Genomic DNA, 18,942 nt, shown 5'->3' with positions numbered 1-18,942 from the left:
TTTAAGGCCTCACAGTGATTAAATGTGACTTACTGGGACTTGAACCCAAGCCCGCCCAACTCTAGAACTTTCCCTCTTCACCTGGGGCCAGGGGTAGGGTTGCCAGGCATCCTGTCCATATAGAACAGTCCTGTATTGACTTTGTCATGACGCCTGAAATGTCCTGTATTCATCTTTTTTCAATAAATCACACGTTTTCAGCAGAGTTATTTTTCAAATTTAGCTGGGCGTTAAATTTGCTAAATCTGGCAACCCTAGCCAGGGAGGAGCTCGAACTCCAAGCCTAGAGCTTGCTTTAGCGAGTGGTCTCGCCCAGGACCCCGATGGTTTTTCTGGACGAATTCGCCCCCTATCCCTACCCCTGAGAGCGCGGAGTCTCCGGGATCTAATCTTCTCTCCCCGAATAGGACACTGGGAATTCCTAAACCGGTTGCTGTTCCTTTAAGAGTGGTTTCGAGGGCGGGCCCACAGGGTGTGGCGAATCCGGGGGTGGGTCGGGGCCGGGTTGTCCAATCCGGGAGCGGGGGACGAAAGCGGGGGCGGATCCGGCTCGGGCTGGTTGGGAAGGGTTAAAGAGGCGAGTTTGTGGGTCGCCGACGGTCCGGCTGCCCCCGCCTCCTTCCGTCTGATCAGCGCTCTCCCGCGGCTGCGCCGGCTCGGCCGCCCGGGAGACAAAGCACCGCCGATGCCGCCAACGCAACCGAGCAGTTCCCGGGCCATGGCCGGGCCGCTCCCCGGCTCCGCGTCTCCCGTCCCGCCACTGCTGTCGTCGCCCTAGTCCGCGCCGTGAGGTAAGGCCGGACTGGCGGGGGGACTTTCGGGCTGACCTGCGAGGGTATGCGGGACCGGGCTCGGGCCGCCATGGGCCTCGGGGTCCCCCAGCCGTCTGGAGAGATCTCTGCTGGGGATATGTCCATTTGCGATTCCACGCCAGTGGTACTTTTCCCATCAGGGACTCCAGCTCCAGGAGGCGAACTTGGCCGATGACGCTCCAGCCCCATAAAAGACCTCCGCCGCTGCGGGAACTCTGAGGACTAAAGCTCCACTTGGCTCCCACATTCTGCCGTTGACCACGTCTTCCAGGGCTCTGGCTGTCCTTTAAGGAAAACACCACACAAAAAAGGATAGAGGGCAGCTAGGAGCAATGGCCTGGGATGGCGGTCCTGGCTTCCTTGTGGCCCCTGCCCAGGGCAGCCCTGGACAGGAACTCTTCAGGGTTCTCAGTACATGTTTTTCTGCCTGGACCTGCCACACCCTCTCCAACATGCCCACTGCTCGGGGACACTTGTGGCAGCTGGATCCAACTCCAGGACCTGTGGTTCTGGCTTCTTTCCTTGAAATGAGTGGCAAAATGCCATGCCTCAGTTTCCCCAGAGTCCTGGTTTCTGGGCAGTCTGTGTCCTTGGAGACCTGGAGCTAATTATTTGCCTTTTTAAAAAAAATATATAAATCTTTTTTTTAAATTTATTTTAAAAAAATTATTTATTTATTTATGGCTGTGTTGGGTCTTTGTTTTTGTGTGAGGGCTTTCTCTAGTTGTGGCAAGCGGGGGCCACTCTTCATCGCGGTGCGCGGGCCTCTCACTATCGCTGCCTCTCTTGTTCTCTGCGGAGCACAGGCTCTAGACGCGCAGGCTCAGTAATTGTGGCTCACAGGCCCAGTTGCTCCGCGGCATGTGGGATCTTCCCAGACCAGGGCTCGAACCCGTGTCCCATGCATTGGCAGGCAGGTTCTCAACCACTGCGCCACCAGAGAAGCCCTATTTGCCTTTTGACAGCTTCTTGATTGAGTGTTCACTACCTGTTCAGCATTTTGCAAAATTTCTCTTCAGGATTAATCTTTTCAATTCTGAGAGGGATGGATGTTAATGTAGATGAGGCTGTGTTCTCAAGGCCCATCCAGCCTGGACTGGAGGAGGCGAGTTGGCTCTGAGACCAGAGAGGGGCTGGTTTGGTCCCCGCCAGCTTCCTGCCTGGCCAGGGACTGTTGTATTAGCAGCAGTGCCCACAGCGGACTCTGAACTTCTTGGGAAAGTGTACGAGCAGGGCGAGATAAGCGGGGGACCAGGCCCTCCCGGAGGCTGGAGACTGTGCCCTTGCTGCTTCCTGCCCTCCCCTCCTTTCTTGCTGGGCTGGAGGAGGCAGGGCCATGGGCAGAGAGGGGTCCTGTGCTGGCTGGTGACCTTGGGCTCAGGGTGGGGTGGCTGCGTGGAGGGGAGCTGCTGAGTGTGAGGGAAATTGCTCTTCCTTTGGCCTTAATGGGTGGTGAGACTCCAAGATCAGCCCCTTTGGGCTGGTTGCCTAGAGCATGAGATTCTAGGCACAGAATTGTACCTTTGGGCGTTACTTAAGCTCTCTGTGTCTCAGTTTCCACATCCATGAATGTGGGATGGGGAAAAGACTCCTCATGGGGCTGTTGAAAGGTTTACGTAGGTAACTGTTTGGTTCATTTTACAGGTTTTTTGAGCACCAACTACATGCCAGGCACTGGAATTCAGACAGAGAACCTCCGCCCTCCTAGAGCAGCAAAAATGACCCAGGTAATTTCCGGCGGAGGTATGGGAGAGTGACTAGGGGGGTCTCTTGTATACAGAGACCTCCTCCTCCTTGAGGAGGTGATGGTCAAGCTGAAACTGAAGGATGAGAAGTTGGCCATGTGAAGATACAGGGAAGGCATTCCAGGTAGCGGGAAGAGCCAGGGCAAAGGCCCTCAGGTGTTTGAGGAACACCAAGGAGGCCAGGGTGGCTGGAGCCGAGTGTGCAAGGGGGAAAGAAATAGGGGAAGGGAACTTGGAAGACATGGGGAAGAATGAATTTTATACTGAGAGAAGTAGGGAGCCATGGGAGGGTTTAAAGTAGGGGAGGGGTGTGATAGGGTTTAGTTTTAATAGGATCCCTCTGTGGGGGATGGATCCTCTGGGGGGCCAGGGGAGGGGCCTAGGAAGGAGTTATGATCTTACCCTGAACAACACGGACAAGGAACGGGCAATGGTGGAGGAAGGGAGACCAATGAAGAAGCTACTGTAGCTGTCCAGGCGAGCCACGATGGGGGGCCTAGAATGGAGGTGGCAGTGAGCAGAGATGAGGCCACTGATTTGGAAGAGGTGGGGAAGGGATGAAGTGGACTTGATAAGTGATCAGATGTGGAGGTAGGGGGAAACCAAGGGCCTTTAGCCAAGACAGAGAGCACTGAGGGGAGCATTTAGAGAGGCTGAGAAGAATGTCATCAGCTACCACAGCTAAGCACGTACTATGCCTGGCACCGTGCTTAGCGCTTCTATGTAGCCATTGTGTCATCGTCACAACAACCCCGACTTAGGTGCTGTTATGATCCCATTTTACAGATGTGGAAGCAGAGGCCCAGAGAGACTTAAAGCTTGCCCGGGGTCACACAGCCTGGACACTACAGAGCTGACATTTGAACCCAGAGAAGAGCAAGCCGAAACCAGAACTGAGCAGAGGGCAGGGAAGTGAGCAGCGGCCTGAGAGGTAGGAGGGAAATGGGGCGAGTAGGGTGGGTGGTTCCTGTGAGAAATGGGGCTGGGGTCCACATGGGAGTTGTTGGGGGGGTAGGGAGGAATCCCTCCCATTTTCCAGAGAAACGGAGGCTCAGAGAGGGGAGGCCCATGTCTGAAGTCACACAGCTCAGGGACGTAGAGCAGAGATTAAACACCCTGAGTCTTCAGGGGTTGTGGCCTTGGTCAGGTCAGCTGCTAGGTCAGGACAGGCACTAAATCACGGCTCATGTTGCTTCTTCCAGGAAGCCTTTCTTGACTGTGTAGCCTGGTGAGGTGAGGTGGATTGGGTTGGGAGCAATTGCCTCCTCCGCCCTGGGTCAGGTTGCCTGTCTGGGCCCCACTGTGGCTAGCTGCTCCCTGGAGAGGCACCACCCATATCTCATTACTCCAGGTCCTAAGCACTGCCCAGGTTGGGGAATGAACATTAACTGAGCACCCACTGCATTCCAGCGACTTTATATACTTTGCTTCTTGAACAATGTGGCCAATGTCCTATGTAGAGTGAGATTTTGAAGCAGGAACACAAGGTACATTTGCAGAGTGGCCATGGAAAACCCAAAGGGAGGGTGTAGCCACCTTGGGGACCCATGTGCCACCTGAGTCCTACCTGGCCAGTGTTTCCCTCATCATATACTCCTTGGAGGAAAGTGGTAAAATCACTGTGGCCAAGTGCATAGAGTTAGATTCCTCTACTTCAAATGGGTGCACAATGCTGTCCCCCCAGCCCCTCCCTGTAAGTGTGGGCCAAGCCCTGGGCCCTTTATCTGGATTATTTCATAACAGTCTTTTCTGCCACTGTGACTGCATCACCCACCTCTCCCCTTCCTCACTCTGCTCCAGCCTCACCAACCTCCTGAAGCACACTAGCAGGTTCCTACCTCAGGGCCTTGCACTTGCTATTCCCTCTGCTTGGCATGTCCCAGGGGCTCCCTCCCTCACCTCCTTCAGGTCTCTGCTCAAATGGCACCTTCTCAGCAAAACGATCCCTGAGCCTTTTTGAAATGACAATTCTCCTGCCCCCACACCCCATCTTCCTTACTCCCTCCCTGTCTTATATTTTCCAGACCGCTTAAGACCATCTGGCCTTTATCTGTTAAAGTACAGATAATGTACTCTATCTGTTTGTTAATTGTCTGCTCCCTTCACCTGCCACTAGCACATCAGCACCAAGAGCACAGCAACCCTCTCCATCTTGTTTACTGCTAGTGCCTAGAACAGTGCCTGGAACACAGTAGGTGCTTAATAAATGTTTGATGAATGAAGTCCCTACAGTCCTCTGAAATAGGTTCTATTTATCCCTGTTTCATGGACCCGCAAATCAAAGCTAAGTTATGAAATCAGCAGAGCTGGAACCTGACCACAAAAGGTCAGCTGGTCTGGAACCTGGGGATGATGGAAACAGCAGCAGCTGAAATGAGGCCTGGGTTTGAATTTCAGCTCAGCCCAACTTGCTTTTTGGCCTTGGGCCAGTGACTAACCTCTCTGAACTTTGTTTCCCCGTCGGGGTAATGCTAGTCCCTGCCACCTAAGGTTTGTTTTGCGATTAAATGAGTTAACATATATAAAATGCTTGGCATGCCCTAGGAATCCTCAACATTATTTGGAGGAGGTAGGACAGCAGGAGAGTTACCAGCCTGGCTTCTGGGGCCAGTCAGACCCGGGTTCGAGTCCTGGCTGTGCTCCTGAAGAGTTGTGTGAGTCTGGGCAGGCTGCTTCTGGTCCTTGAGCCTCAGTTTCCTCATCTGTGAAACGGGAGTGATGAGTGCTGTGGCAGCCGAGGGTGGTGTGAGATCACCCGAGGCGGTGGCTGCGTGAATAACTGCCGCCCCGGTGCGGACAGGTCCCGAGCCCCCAGGCCCCGCCGCCATGAAGCTGAACGAGCGCAGCCTGGCCTTCTACGCCACCTGCGACGCCCCGGCCGACAACGCGGGCTTCCTGTACAAGAAGGGCGGCCGGCATGCGGCCTACCACCGCCGCTGGTTTGTGCTGCGCGGCAACATGCTCTTCTACTTCGAGGACGCGGCCAGCCGTGAGCCCGTGGGCGTCATCATCCTGGAGGGCTGCACTTGCCGGCGGGCCTCGGCGCCCAGCGGGCCTCTCGACTCGGCCTCCTTCGCCCAGCTGCACGAGTGGTACGGGCAGGAGGTCAGGGCGCTGAGGGGCCAGTGGCTCCGCAGCCAGGCCCAGCCCTGAGGATAGGGCTGAGGGCCGGAACCAAGAGGAAGCGGTCAAGGCCAGCCTTGAGGCCAGCACTGGTCCTGGTTCTGGTGCCACTCCAGCCCCAGGCCCTGCTCTGACAGGCCCAGCCCTGAGACACGGGGACCTGGTCCTGAGGGCGGTTGCAGTCGGCGTAAGCCCTGAGGTCCCTGCCTGGTCTTCTCTTGGGGACTCAGGCTCGGAGAAGATGCTGGGTTCTGAGGGGTGCTTTGGGACCTCTGTCATTCAGAGAAAGCCCAGCCTTGAGGAGGCCATCGTGCCTGATCCTCAGGAGAATCCAGGCCCTGGGTGATCCTCAGGCAGCCGGAGGGCTGGTTTTGTGGGAACTGTAGCCCCCAACCCAGCCCTGCAGGTGCCTCCATCGCCTGTCCCGAATCACCTAGCTGAGGCTTGTTGCTGGCAACAGGCATCCACTGGGGCAGCTGGGACCTGTGAGGATCTGTGGCCTGGAAGGCACATGCCCAGTCAGCGCTGGTCCAGAGGCTCCAGACTGGGCCTCACGCGGACAGGAGGCTGGGCTGGGCTACACCACACCTGGGCCTGACCCTGTGGCTCCAAGATCCGCCGGAGGAGCTGCCTGGCTGCCGCCTGCCTGCCTGCCTCCATAAGCGTGGGCTTTCATGTGTGCCCAGCACCGTGGGATGGCCGGGTCCCCGGGGCTCCCAGCCCGGAGTGAGGCCGAGGCAGCACTTTCCCTTGGGGCCTCAGCCAGGCCTTGAGGTGGTGCTCCTGGGACCGTAGCGGCCCTCTGGCTTTGGGCCACATCTGTGCTCCTGTGGCAGCCCTCACACTCTCCCAGCACTGCTTAGCCACATCCTCTGTCTTTTCCCAGAGCCAGCCTGGGGCGGGGCCTCTCGGGAGCTCGCCTGACCTCGTCCAGTCCTGGGCTGGGCAGCTGTGGCCTGAGCTGACTTTCCAGCAGGTTCCCCTAGGGAGGAGGGGCCATGAGCTGACTCACGGCCCAGAAAGGGCCCAGGTGCCAATCTGACAGGGGCAAAGCAGCAGCTGCAAAGCTGTATTTGGCTTCCAGAACCCTCTCCCTCCATCACAGCCCCTCTCTGAGCTCACAGACTCAGCCCCCTTCTCGCCCACAATATTCCAAGAGGGAGACCAGGTCTTGCTTTGCTTCGAGACCAACTTGTTTTTCACTCACTACAGTGGCCGTTCTTCATCCAGGGAGAATCTCGGGGGGCTGGGACACCCCTGGCCCTCAAGCTGGGTCATGTTTACAGTCCTCAGTGCCCCCAAATTGGGACCCCCTGAGGACACCCCTGCCCTAATCTTTATTTCCCCTGAGGCTCCCTCTTGGTGACAGACAGACTCGGCCCTTAGCCCCTTTCTGCTGCCTTTGGAGACCTTGGACCTTGGGGAAGAATGGGGAGCTGTCTGTGTGTCTGCAATCACCAGCTCACACTGCTGGCTCAGTTGACTGGAGCTTCAGGTTTAATTTAAATACTTAGGGTGTTTTTTTTCCTAGCAACAAAGCTTGGTGTTTTCACTGCTTTTGTTCCTTGTTGGCTGGTGGGAAGGGATAGGGTGCCTGGTTCTGGGTTTGGCCAGTGAGGGGGGTGGGGATAGTTGGCACTGCCCCCAGGGAGAGGGCAAGGAGCCTTGGCTGGAGACACAGGAACCTCAAGAATCTCACCCGGTTCTTTGCCTTCTCCCTGGCAAGCCCTGCTCTCCTGCAGGTGCTCTGGGGGTCTTGGTACGCTTTCCATGCCCCTCTTCCCCAAGTCCTCAGTGGTGGGGATGGGGATGGCAGCTCTTGTCCACAGGCTTTGGGTCTCAGGGGGTGTTAGGAACTGCCCAGTGCCCATGTCCTGGCCAGACCTAGCTGGTGTGGTGAGGTGTTGGCCTCAGTCCTGGTGTAGGTTTACAAGCACTAAAGGTACAATCTCCTCCCACCCACCCCCAAAGCACAACCTGCGGTCAGGCTGCCTCCGGAGATGGGCTGGGGAGAGATAATCAGGCAGCCTGGGAGAGGGATATAAAGGCTAAAAGAAAATAAACAAAGGTTTGTCAAGTAATGGCTGGTTATATCATTCTTTTCCCCCATCAAAGTCCTGGATTGATTTGCCTGGCAGAGCCAGGGGCAGGCCCTACAAGAGAAGCGGCTAGAGTGTGCTGAGTGCTCCCTGATGCTCTGTCAGGCACATTCTTACAACCTCTATGGCAGATACTGGCCCCCTTTTACAGAGGAGGAAACTGAGGCTCAGAGAGGTTAAGAAATCTTCCAAGTTCACACAGCTGAAAAGTGTCAGAGCAGGGACATAAACCTCTGGAATCCTGTGGGAAAAGGCAGAGTCTTTGAGAGGAACATGAGGAAATGGAGTCCCAAAGTTCCTTTTCAGAGGGGAGAGAAGGCAGGGGTAAAGATGAGGATAAAAAGTCAACTGTGGGCTGAAGGCCTGACAATTGGGAGGGATGCCAAAGGGAAAAGCCAAAATTTGGCTCTTCTCACTGATCAGTTCCTGGTGGCTGCCTCTGGGCCTGGAGTGAGGAGGATTCCGGCACCAATGCTAGTTCAGAGGGAAATATCCTGTGATTGATTAGTGATGTCTGCTGTGAGCAAAGGGCGGATGGTGGCAGTATTTATGATGTATATCTGTTATCTCAGCCTCAAGTGTGTTTGCTGGGCTAATGGAAGGTTTACAGATGGGAAGGGGCTGGCCCAAGGTCATCTAGTATGATAGACTAGGCCCTAGGTCCTCTTGATGTGGATCCAGAGCTTGGTCACATGTCTCTTGCCAGCCTGGAAAAATCATGCACATTCAGGAAAATGTGGCTTAGGAGGAGCAACCTACAGTCCTTGGTCTGCAGAACAAGTTCAAAGAGTGAGAAAAATACCAAGGTCAGGGAATCATGCTACTCGTGAGCAACCAGTACATGCTGAGTAATTCCTTCCACCTCTCCTGGGACCCCAGCTGACAGACGGGGTTGGGGAAGTGCCTCCCCACATAGGCTGAGTCAGGGTGCTGCCCGTGGCATTTGTGACCGCGGCCACTGCAAGGCCTGAGGCACAGAATGGGGGAAATAGCCGGAGAGGCAGCCCCAAGAGGGAGGGTCACAGGTGAGCCCTCACCTGCCTGGCTTCTGAGGAATGAAACGGGGAGGGGTGACAAGTCAGTGTTGTGTGTCCACCTGCTAACAGTGTTTCCTCTTGACCCCGGGGAGGTGTTCGGGCCATGAGCCTGAGGAAGACCACAGCATCCCAGGAGTGTGACAAAGTTGAGGAAGTTGTCTTCACTCGAACAGTGTTTGGAGGATACTGTATGTGTTCAGAAGGAATATTCTGAGAAGCCACTTGGGGTAGGGGATGAGAACCTCAAGGAGGGCAATTAGGCCAGAAGTAGTGGGCTCACTGCCCAACATCCAGCCACGCTAAATGATTAGTCAAATTCTGTCAGTTGTGCTACTCCCATTTGATATTCAGGGACTGGCTAAACTTGACCTGCTAAAGATGGCTGTGTGTTGGGGGTGGGTGAAATGAGTGAAATGGTGATGGATGACAACTAGATTTGTGGTGGTGGTCACTTTTAGTGTATATAGATGTCGAATTATTAATGCTGTGCACCTGAAACTCATATTTTAAAAAAGATATATACAGGGAATTCTCCAGTGGTCTAGGGGCTGGGACTCTGTGCGTTCAGTGCTGAGGGCCCGGGTTTGATCCCTGGTCAGGGAACTAGGATTCCCACAAGCTGCAGCCAAAAAAAAAGAAGAAATAAAAAAAAAGAAATATATATATATATATATATACATATGTGTGTGTGTGTGTGTGTCTATCTGTGCCTGACAGATAAGAGTAGAAGGGCATTCTTGCTTCTAAAAAGAGACACAATGAAGAGCTCTGGAAGTAAGCTATGTTGGAAGCCTGGAGCCATGGTAGCCATCTTGTGATCCTGAAGTAGGCCATGTTAAGGAAAACATCCCCTGCTGAGTTTAGCACACACTGGAAAATATCCTTGACCTGCTGCATCAATGGACCTGAGAACCCGCCCTTCTTCTGGAAGTCTTGTTGTTTGAGGTAATAAATGTGTAAAGCTTCAAGGGGGACTTTTTTTGTTATTTGCAGTCAGAGGCTTCCTAACACATAAGCTTGAGTGACTGCAGCTGTTCCCTTTAAGGAGCATGGCTCTGGGTAGCCAGCCACAGACAGGGCTGTTGTCAGCTCACTGGGGTGAAGGTTTGGGCTAGAGTGGGATTCTCTAGCACAGTAGAAGGGCCACTGTTTTCCTCATCCTCTCCATGGATGCCTTCCTCTCTCCTCTTCTGAGTGGGACAAATATTGAAAGAATAGCACTCTCTGCCTCCCCCACTTGTGGCTCAGTATCTTGTATGTTCCTCAACAGGGCTGTTTTGTCTCTACTCTGGCTAGATCTGGTGCCAACTGTCCACTCCCCCCTCACGCAATCCCTCCCCAGATCACCTTACCTCACCTTACACAAACTTTGTTATGGAAAAGGCCCTGCTACTTGTCCCAACTTCTAAAGTCGCAGCATTCAAAATAACTCCTCCACGGCAGTAAAACAATAAACCGCTTAAGCCCAGCTGCAGGCTTCGCATTTTCTGATGAGGACTGGGCCCCTGAGCTGTTTTCCACTTAGGGTTTCAAAACAGTTGCCCGCTCCTGACAGAGGGGTCAGAGCTGCCTCGGCTTGGTCTCCCCGTGCTTGGGGCCATGGCTCTGTCTGTTCTTGCCAGGTGCAGCTCTGAAAGCACTTGGGCACCGGGGCTGCTGCCACTGCCCTCTCTTCATCGTTCAGGGGCACTATGGTCATTGTTTCTCTAGCTATGGGGCCAAGAAATCCTGGGGTGGTGCAAGTAGGCCCCCTAGACTGCAGCTCCTTGAGAGCAGGGACAAGTCTGCCTCCCATGTGCCCCCAAGGCCTGGCACAGTGCCCGGCACAGGTATGTCAAAAATTGCCTCCCGTGCCCATTCAGCTCACGTGATTCTACCCTCCCTGACCACAGCTGCTTGGGCAGGAGTTGGTCCCGAGACACAGGCTGAGCCAATCAGGGTCCAGGGAATTTTGAATCAGTGGGGAGTGGGTGTTGGGGGGGGTGTATGGATGGACAGACTAAGTTGGGTATGAGGCGGCCTTAGAGAGAGAACAAACGGCTCAAGATAGACTGCAGTGTTCCGAAGCCTGGTTGAATTTCCTGCCTTTGGGTTTCACAAGGTTTACTCTGGATCTTCCCAATAAACGGTTTGCACATCTTTAAGTGGATCACAATTTCTTTCAACCCAACAGTTACCGACTACACCAAGACACCCAGTGAATGTTTGTTCTGTACTCCTATGCTCTTCTGTTGCACCAGCATCCTTCGTAGGGCCTGGCACACACAGTGAGGCCAAACAAAGCAGAATGAATTAGAACTGCCTCCCATTTACTGAGACCTATGATGTCTGAGTCACCTGGTTGGGGTGGGGGGGGATAGTTCTTAAAATACAGATTCCTGGGTTCTGGCTCCAGGAATTTTGGTCAGGAGGTTGGAGCAGGATCCAGGAATCTGCATTTTGAGTAGGAAACAAGGGATTTTAGAACCATAGCTTAAGAAATGCTCATTTAATCTTCAAGGAAACTTATAAGGCAGTGTGGTAGCCAGCCTCCCTGATGATCCTTGCCTCCTGGGGTACACACCCTTGTGAAGTCCCTTCCCACACTGAATAACGGCAAACCTGTGTAGCCAAGAGGATACTGTGGAAGCGACAGTGGGGCTTCCAAATCTAGGGTATAGAAGACACCACAGCCTCTGCCTTGCTCACTCTTAGCTGCCATGTTGTAAGGATGCTCAAGCAGCCCCATGGAGAGGGCCACTTGCAGAGGAACTGAAATGCCCAGCCAACAGCCAGCACCTGCTCACCCACCATCTAAGTGTGCCTTCTTGGAAGTGGATTCTCCAGCCCCAGAACAGCCTTCAGATGACTGTAGTCATGGCTGACAGCTTAACTGTAGCCTCATGAGAGACCAAGGAGCCAGAGCCACCCAGTCAAGCCACTCCCAAATTCCTGACCTACAGAGATTGTGAGATAAATGTTTATTGTTTTAAGCCACTAAGTTTGGGGTTGTTATGCAGTAATAGACAACAAATACAGGTAGAATGGACAAATACATGTCCATTTTACAGATAAGGGAACTGAATCTCATTAAAGGGTCCTCAGGTTACCTAATAGTAGAGAGTCAAACCCAGGCCAGGATGAGTTCAAAGCTATTGTTTTTAATAACTATACCCCAGGGGGCTGGAGAAGGTCACAGACCGTTAAAGAGATCAACTGTTTTATCCCTCTCATTGTTGGCCAAGGTAGTCAGGGTGGTCCCTGCCCCATCTCTACTGCTCTGGGGTTTTGAGAGGTGGCTCCAGCCTCCTGCGTACCTGCAAAGCAACACACACCCTGTGCTTTAGCTATGGAGCTCTGTCCTTTAGAGTGATTTCTAGGGTAGTCATGCCAGCGGTCATGGGCCAGTCAGCCAGGTGAGGTCTAGCTTTTTCATTCCCCAGGAGATGGTGGGAGATGGGGCTGCTGGCCCGATGCGAGCAGCATAATTAGGAAGAAAAGGAGGGCAGGGGTGGGAAGCAAGGACCGCAGAAACCTGAGGTCAGGGCCTGCACTGGGAGTGGGCCCGGCCACTCTCCTTTGGTCTGCCGTCTCCTCAGGCAGATGGAACCTCCTAAGCTCCTGGAAGTGCAAGTCTGACCACAGCAACCTCCTGCCTCATACCACCCATGGCTCCCCAGTGCCCTCAGGAGAAAGGCCTATTTCCCACCATGCCCCAGGGGGCTTCAGGATCTAGGCCTTGTCCCTCTTCCTCCCTGCACCTCAAATTCTAGCCTCCTTTGGATTTGTTTCCCCATGTTCTTGTCCCTGTCCCATGTCTTGCCAGCTATTCCTTCTGCTCTCCTCTTATGCTTCTCTAAATCCTATTGTCTTTCAGGTGTCAGCTGAGATGCCTCCTCCTCCAGGAAGCCTTCCGGGATCCCCCTTATTCACACTCTCATGGTGTTTCCACCACTGAAGCACTGAGCACACAGCAGGTACTCAATCTATACTTATTACCTGGATGAACAGTTGCCAAATTGCCCCCAGCTCAGCTCTCTCCTCCCTTGTGTTCCTTGATCTAAACCTGCCTCTGCCTGTAAGGCCTCCCCTGCCTTCTCATTCCTCTCTGGTCTCTCCACTCTTGCTCTCCCATGGTCCCTAGTTCAGAATTCCACATTTCTGTGTTTTTGCTGCATTTTCCACTCCAGATGGACAGCAACTGCAGACACAATGTCAACACCAAAGCTAATGGTCCAGAGGGAGCTTTGGTTCCCAGAGCCCAGGGGGCATCTACTTCTACAGGTTCTTAGGTGACTTGTGTGTGTCAGATGAGGCTTTCTGCTCCACTCCTGCCCCCACCTACAACCCGCGGCCACATCCTGAGGATTTCTGACTTCTGACCTCCGGAGCTGCAAACCAAGTGTCCAAAACGCCTGTCTTTGGCTTTACTTTGGAGCAATTAGTTACCCTAAACAAGGAGGAGTTCACTCATCATTTCATTCCCACCGCAAGGACGTGTGGAAAAACTGGGGTGATCAGAAGGTTTCCAGACAAAGAGGAAAAGGTCTGTCTTGGGATGCCACGTGCCCTCGGCTCACGGGTGAATAATGTTTAATGCCGCTTAGGGAACTCTCTTGACATTATTGGTCAAGAAAAAACAAACCTCCTGCAGCTTGATACACAGAGAGACTCACCATCATGGGTTGAAGGAACCCAACCCCCACTCATGAAAACAGTACGGAACGCTGAGCCCTTATGTGCCACACACTGTCTTATGTGTTTTACATGCATCATCATTCCTGATAATGACCCTTTGAGTTGGCTGCTGTGATACCCCCATTTTACAGATGGGGAGACCGAAGCCCTAGTTACACAGCTGGGAAAGGGGCGCTGCTGTGTTGGTCACCAGAAAGCCCCTCTTGGCACTTTTCCATCAGGAGTCTAGAGGCACCCGCCACTCACACACTCCACTGAGGTGGGCACAGCTTGTAAACTGGCTGGTCTTAGGGCCACGGCCTGTGGCCCCCGATTGGGGCAGGGCACAGTCTCAGCTCCTCAGATCTAGACCCCAGAGTCTAACCAGCTTCCACCTTCTGCAATGAGTGGAATGTGTATTCCAATCCTTCCATCTTCCTTTGTTGGAGCCCACAGCACAATCACCAACCGAGATGCCCACAGGACCTGGGCAGGTGGTGCAGGTGCAGACAGAGGCAAATCATGGGCACATGTCCTAACGGGGAGGGCCACTCCCCAGCTAGCTGCTGTCATGTTGGAATTTGGGCCCTGTGTGGCCAGATCTTACTGTTTTCCAGTGAAGCCAGTAATCAGGATTTTTAATGAAATTAGAACATTCTTTAACGCCATACACAAAAATAAACTCAAAATGGATTAAAGACCTAAATGTAAGACTGGATACTATTAAACTCTTAGAGAAAACACTCTTTGACATAATCGCAGCAGTATCTTTTTCGATTCGTCTCCTAGAGTAATGGAAATTAAAAAAAACAAATGGGACCAAATTAAACTCAAATGCTTTTGCACAGAAAAGGAAACCATAAACAAAACGAAAAGACAACCCACAGAATGGGAGAAAATATGTGCAAACGATGCTACTGACAAGGGATTAATCTCCAAAATTTACAAACAGCTCATGCAGCTCAATATCAAAAAAACAAACAACCCGATCAAAAAATGGGCAGAAGACCTAAATAGACATTTCTCCAAAGAAGACATACAGATGGCCAAGAGGCACATGAAAAGATGCTCAACGTCGCTAATTATTAGAGAAATGTAAATCAAAACTACAATGAGATATCACCTCACACCAGCAGAATGGCCATCGTCCAAAAGTCTACAAACAATAAATGCTGGAGAGGGTGTGGAGAAAAGGGAACCCTCCTACACTGCTGGTGGGAATGTAAATTCGTACAGCCACCATGGAGAACAGTATGGAGGTTCCTTAAGAAACTAAAAATAGAGCTACCACATGATCTAGCCCACTCCTGGACATATATCTGGTGAAAAACACGGTTTGAAAGGATACATGTACCCCAGTGTTCACTGCAGCGCTGTTTACAATAGCCAAGACATGGAAGCAACCTAAATGTCCATTGACAGATGAATGGATAAAGAAGATGTGGTACATATATACAATGGAATATTACTCAGCCATAAAAAAGAATGAAATGATGCCATTTGCAGCAACATGGATGGAACAGGAGATGATCAAACTAAGTGAAGTCAGACAGAGAAAGACATGTCATATAACGTTGCTTATATGCGGAATCTAAAAAAATCATACAGTTGAACTCATTTACAAAACAGAAACAGACTCATAGACGTAGAGAATGAACTTACGGTTACCAGAGGGGGAAGGATGGGGGGGAGGGGTAGATTGGGAGTTTGGGATTGATATGTACACACTGCAAATTTAAACTAGATAACCAACAAGGACCTATCGTATAGCACAGGGAACTCTGCTCTGTAATAACCTACATGGGAAAAGAATTTGAAAAAGAATAGATACATGTACATGTATAACTGAATCACTTTGCTGTACACCTGAAACTAACACAACGTTGTTAATCAGCTGTACTCCAATATTAAATAAAAATAAAAAAGAATATATTAATACAAGAAAATCACGATTTTTATGTGACAAGCCCCCATATTTTCATGGTGGCAAATGAATTTAAAAACCAGTTTTTAAAAGTACCGTAAAACACCTAAGGGCCAGATCTGACCCCCAATTTGTACCCACAGCTCCAGAACAAAGCAAGCAGGACACGCAGATGTTATTATACAATTCTGTATTGAGCGACGCATTTATTACAGAACGTGTTCCTTTTTTTTTTTTTTAATTTAAACAAAGTTCATCAATCTCTCATAGAAACAGTCTTGTGGGTTTTTGTTCTGTGTTTACCGTTATAGGACGTGAACCTGACAAAGTTGTTCACAGGTCTGGTAGCTTTAAGTACAACAGGATTTCCGTGTTCAAAAGACTATACTAAGTGCTTAATCAAATCCCGTCACACAAAAGCCAGATTTAGTCCTCTAAGGATTGCAGTCTGCATGTAAGCCTGGATTTCAATGCTGCGTGGGTTTCAACAGTAAAAAGTGGTGTGTCCCCCACGGTTGCCTTAATTGGGACAGGGTGGCTAAAATGAGATGTTTCGTTTGTTCCAGATTTGATTACTCTGAAAATTGGTCACTGTTTCCTATTGTCAAAATATAAAAATACCTTCATCTGGATAAAAATGTATACAGTGGAAAACTCTTCAATGCATAGCCTGGGTGTATGGAAAAGGAGGTTTTCCTGCAGGGTTTGCATTGTTCTTCATTGATTGGTGTGGAGACTGCAGCCTGGGCTGGGTGCATGAGAGTTGAGATTTCTGGAACACCCCTCAAATGACCCCTTCTGGTCACTGGATTTTGCTGGCCTGGGTTTCAAAGTGTTCGCTGCATCCTTGAAACCCCTGTCAGCCATCTTTCCCCCTGGTACTGGGTTGGCACCGATTATGACCACCTTTTCATCGTCATTCTGGATTCAGCTGGGAAGTCACCTAACTCAACCTTCCCACAGAGTTTGAAAAAGTAAAAGAAATAATAACAGGAGAGATTCAACAACCAATATGGTGGCTGTTCCATCCAAATTGGGAACTCTTCCCCTAAAAACCAGGGTGATGAAGACACTGGAGGGTGGGCTTCTTTGAGTTGAGGGGTTGAGTCTTTGTTCTCAAAAAGGTCCTGTGTTAGAAGGCAGGAAGTTGGACTTGAGACAGGGGTATGGTGGTCATGCTGAGGTGAACTCAACCTTTTAGCTTCATTCTGCATAAACCTGGAGGTGCAGACGCTTTCCGGAAAGCATCAGGGTCAACTTGAGAAAGATGATGATGAGAAGGGGAGCTGGGGTCTCTAGTTGGATGAATCTACTTCTTGGTGCTGGGTGCTGAGCTGGGTGTTTGTGGGATGACCAACGCTGTTATCTTCTTAAAACACAAAGAGAGGAAGATGGCGGCCACAGTCTTGCTCTGGAAAGCCAGTGGGGAAACTTCCTGCACTGTGGCCACGATTCAGGCTGGGGGATGGGGTCACTCTGGTTCGAGCGCCACCCTCTAATCACCTACCCCCATACCTGGCTTTCCAAAGGATTCAGAACCACATCTTGTCTACAGACGGACGAGATGGATTGTCTACCCCCTGCGGTCCACAGGTTTCTGACAAGAGGGAGTGTAAGCAGTTTGTTTTGTACCATGTTACATCTCAGATAGGATGGTCGGCCACAGCCCACATCTCTACAACATTTACAACGGCATGGGACATTCTGTGTTATCAAGGTTGCATAACAGACCACCAGAATGAAACACATCCTCAACGGCATCAAGGTTTTCATTTAGAGTCTTCTGGACTTTCTCTTTTCAACATGGTTTCTGGAAGGGCAGTAGCAATGGACTGTGTCTCACAGACAGACATGGGAAAAAACCGTGGTTCAAAGGTTATCTGAATTTTGGTCAGTCTTATAGTGTTTTGTGATGGCTTTGAACAACTGTCTCCTTTTAATCTCATCTAGTGGCAAAAATGACACAACTTCAGTGTATACTTCGCAACAGTTGTGACGGTATCCTGATTTCATAACTCTCTGTAATATCAAAACAGCATCAGCTGGGAATAAATTCCAAAGGATCCTTTATTAAAATATCTAAAAGAGGTCTATAAATATTTACTTTTCTAAAAGAGTTTGGAGTTTCCAGGGGAAAAATGTGGCGCCACTTTGCTTCTGCCTCCTGTAGAGGGGCCAGAGTGGAGAAGGGGGTGATCCCCAGGGCAGGGGCTGCTGAAAAGGGGAAGCAGAGGCACCTGCCTCACCTGCTCACTCACGACTTCACGGAACCGGGATCACAACCAAAACTGTCAAGCGGCGCGACACTGCGGTCCACGTTTTGATGGCTGAGCTCCTCCCTTCCTTACCCCGCCCTGAGTGAGAGGGAAGGTGGCCCCCGCGGCGAGCCCCTTGCCCCCACCTTTAGAACTCCCACTCCAGGGCCTCTTCGCGATTGGCAGCCCTCTCCAGCCGGTAGATGATGCTGTTCAGGTTGGCCATCTTCTCATGCCGCCGCTGCAAGTTGGGGTTCACCTTGGTGCTGGGGTGCAAGGCCCCAGTTGCGTCGGCAGTGGGGCTGGCACTCGGCACTTTGGCAGGGAGGGTGCCGGGTGGGGATGGGGAGATGGGGGCTGAAGAGGAAGGAACAGGTGACACAGACATCATGAGGCCCGGCGAGGAGGCAGCTGAGGGTGAGTTCAGTGACACCTCTAAGCTGCAGCGTGAGGACTCCGAGGCCGACTTAAAACTTAGAGGGTCCGGGTGTAGCCACTCCCCGCCCTCGCTCTCCTGGAGGGGCTGCAGCGAGGGGCAGGCTGGGGTGGCCCCGCCTGGAAGAAGGAGCCCAGGGGCTGCTTTTGGGAGTCCGTCGTTACCCAGAGGGTCAGGATGCACCTCTTTGGGGGAAACTTGGCCTTTGTCCAGCTCCTTTGAGTCCTGGCTGCCGGCCTCTTCCTCCGCATCCTCAGTCTGTTCCTGTTTAATCCTCACTTGCGTCTTGTCCTGGGTGGTCAGGGGTGTGATGCTCTCCTCGGGACCCTCCTGAAGCTTTAGTTCCTTCACAGTAGGCTTCTGGTCCTCAGCCTCAGAGTTGGGGCTCTGTGGAGTGGGGTCTGGGTGGGAGTGGCCTGGCGGTAGGATGCCAGGACCCCCACTGGGGTCGAGATCTGGTTCCTCTTGGGTCCCCTCCACCAACATCTCCCGGCGCATCCGGGACCTGGGGCAGAGACGGCGGTGAGCAAGGCGCTGGACGGGGACCGCCTAACCCTGGAGTCAAATCACAGGAGTGGCCTTCTGACCCCACCCACTTCCCTGGGGGCCCACTAGGCATAAGCGTCTCCACATGCAGCGTCTTAGTAAGTCCTCTCAACAGCTCTGCAAGGTGGGTGCTATTATCATCCCCACTTCATAGAGGAGGAAACAAGACTCAGAGATGTTGAATGACTTGCCCCAGGTTTCACAGCCAGTAAGTGGCAGAACCAGGACTTGAACTCAGGATTGTTGGATCCCAAAGCTCACAATCTAGACCTGTGCTGTCCAGTGCAGTGGCCACTGGTGACATGTGGC

The 18,942-nt window shown here is 52.0% G+C and overlaps 2 protein-coding genes across 2 annotated transcripts in view; one reads left to right on the top strand and one right to left on the bottom strand.

Moving 5' to 3' along the window:
• The first annotated feature begins 1,722 nt into the window (after nt 1–1,722).
• PHETA1 (PH domain containing endocytic trafficking adaptor 1) lies at nt 1,723–7,751 on the top strand. Its single transcript, XM_024758472.1, has 3 exons — nt 1,723–2,539; nt 3,344–3,488; nt 5,358–7,751. The coding sequence occupies exon 3, from the start codon at nt 5,384–5,386 to the stop codon at nt 5,708–5,710; it is 327 nt and encodes a 108-aa protein (XP_024614240.1). The 5' UTR covers nt 1,723–2,539; nt 3,344–3,488; nt 5,358–5,383; the 3' UTR covers nt 5,711–7,751.
• Nucleotides 7,752–15,569: 7,818 nt separating this feature from the next.
• The window catches only part of CUX2 (cut like homeobox 2), a 261,994-nt gene continuing 258,621 nt past the window's right edge, over nt 15,570–18,942 (bottom strand). The window contains exon 22 of the mRNA XM_024758471.1: nt 15,570–18,592. Coding sequence (XP_024614239.1) covers nt 17,800–18,592 — 793 coding nt within the window. The 3' untranslated portion in view covers nt 15,570–17,799. The remainder of the gene's footprint in view (nt 18,593–18,942) is intronic.

Source organism: Neophocaena asiaeorientalis, unplaced genomic scaffold (genome assembly GCF_003031525.2).
Source record: "Neophocaena asiaeorientalis asiaeorientalis breed wild unplaced genomic scaffold, Neophocaena_asiaeorientalis_V1.1 scaffold77, whole genome shotgun sequence".
NCBI classification, from domain to species: domain Eukaryota; kingdom Metazoa; phylum Chordata; class Mammalia; order Artiodactyla; family Phocoenidae; genus Neophocaena; species Neophocaena asiaeorientalis.
Note: the sequence above shows the minus strand (reverse complement) of the source record. Positions and strands in the feature narration are given on the sequence as shown.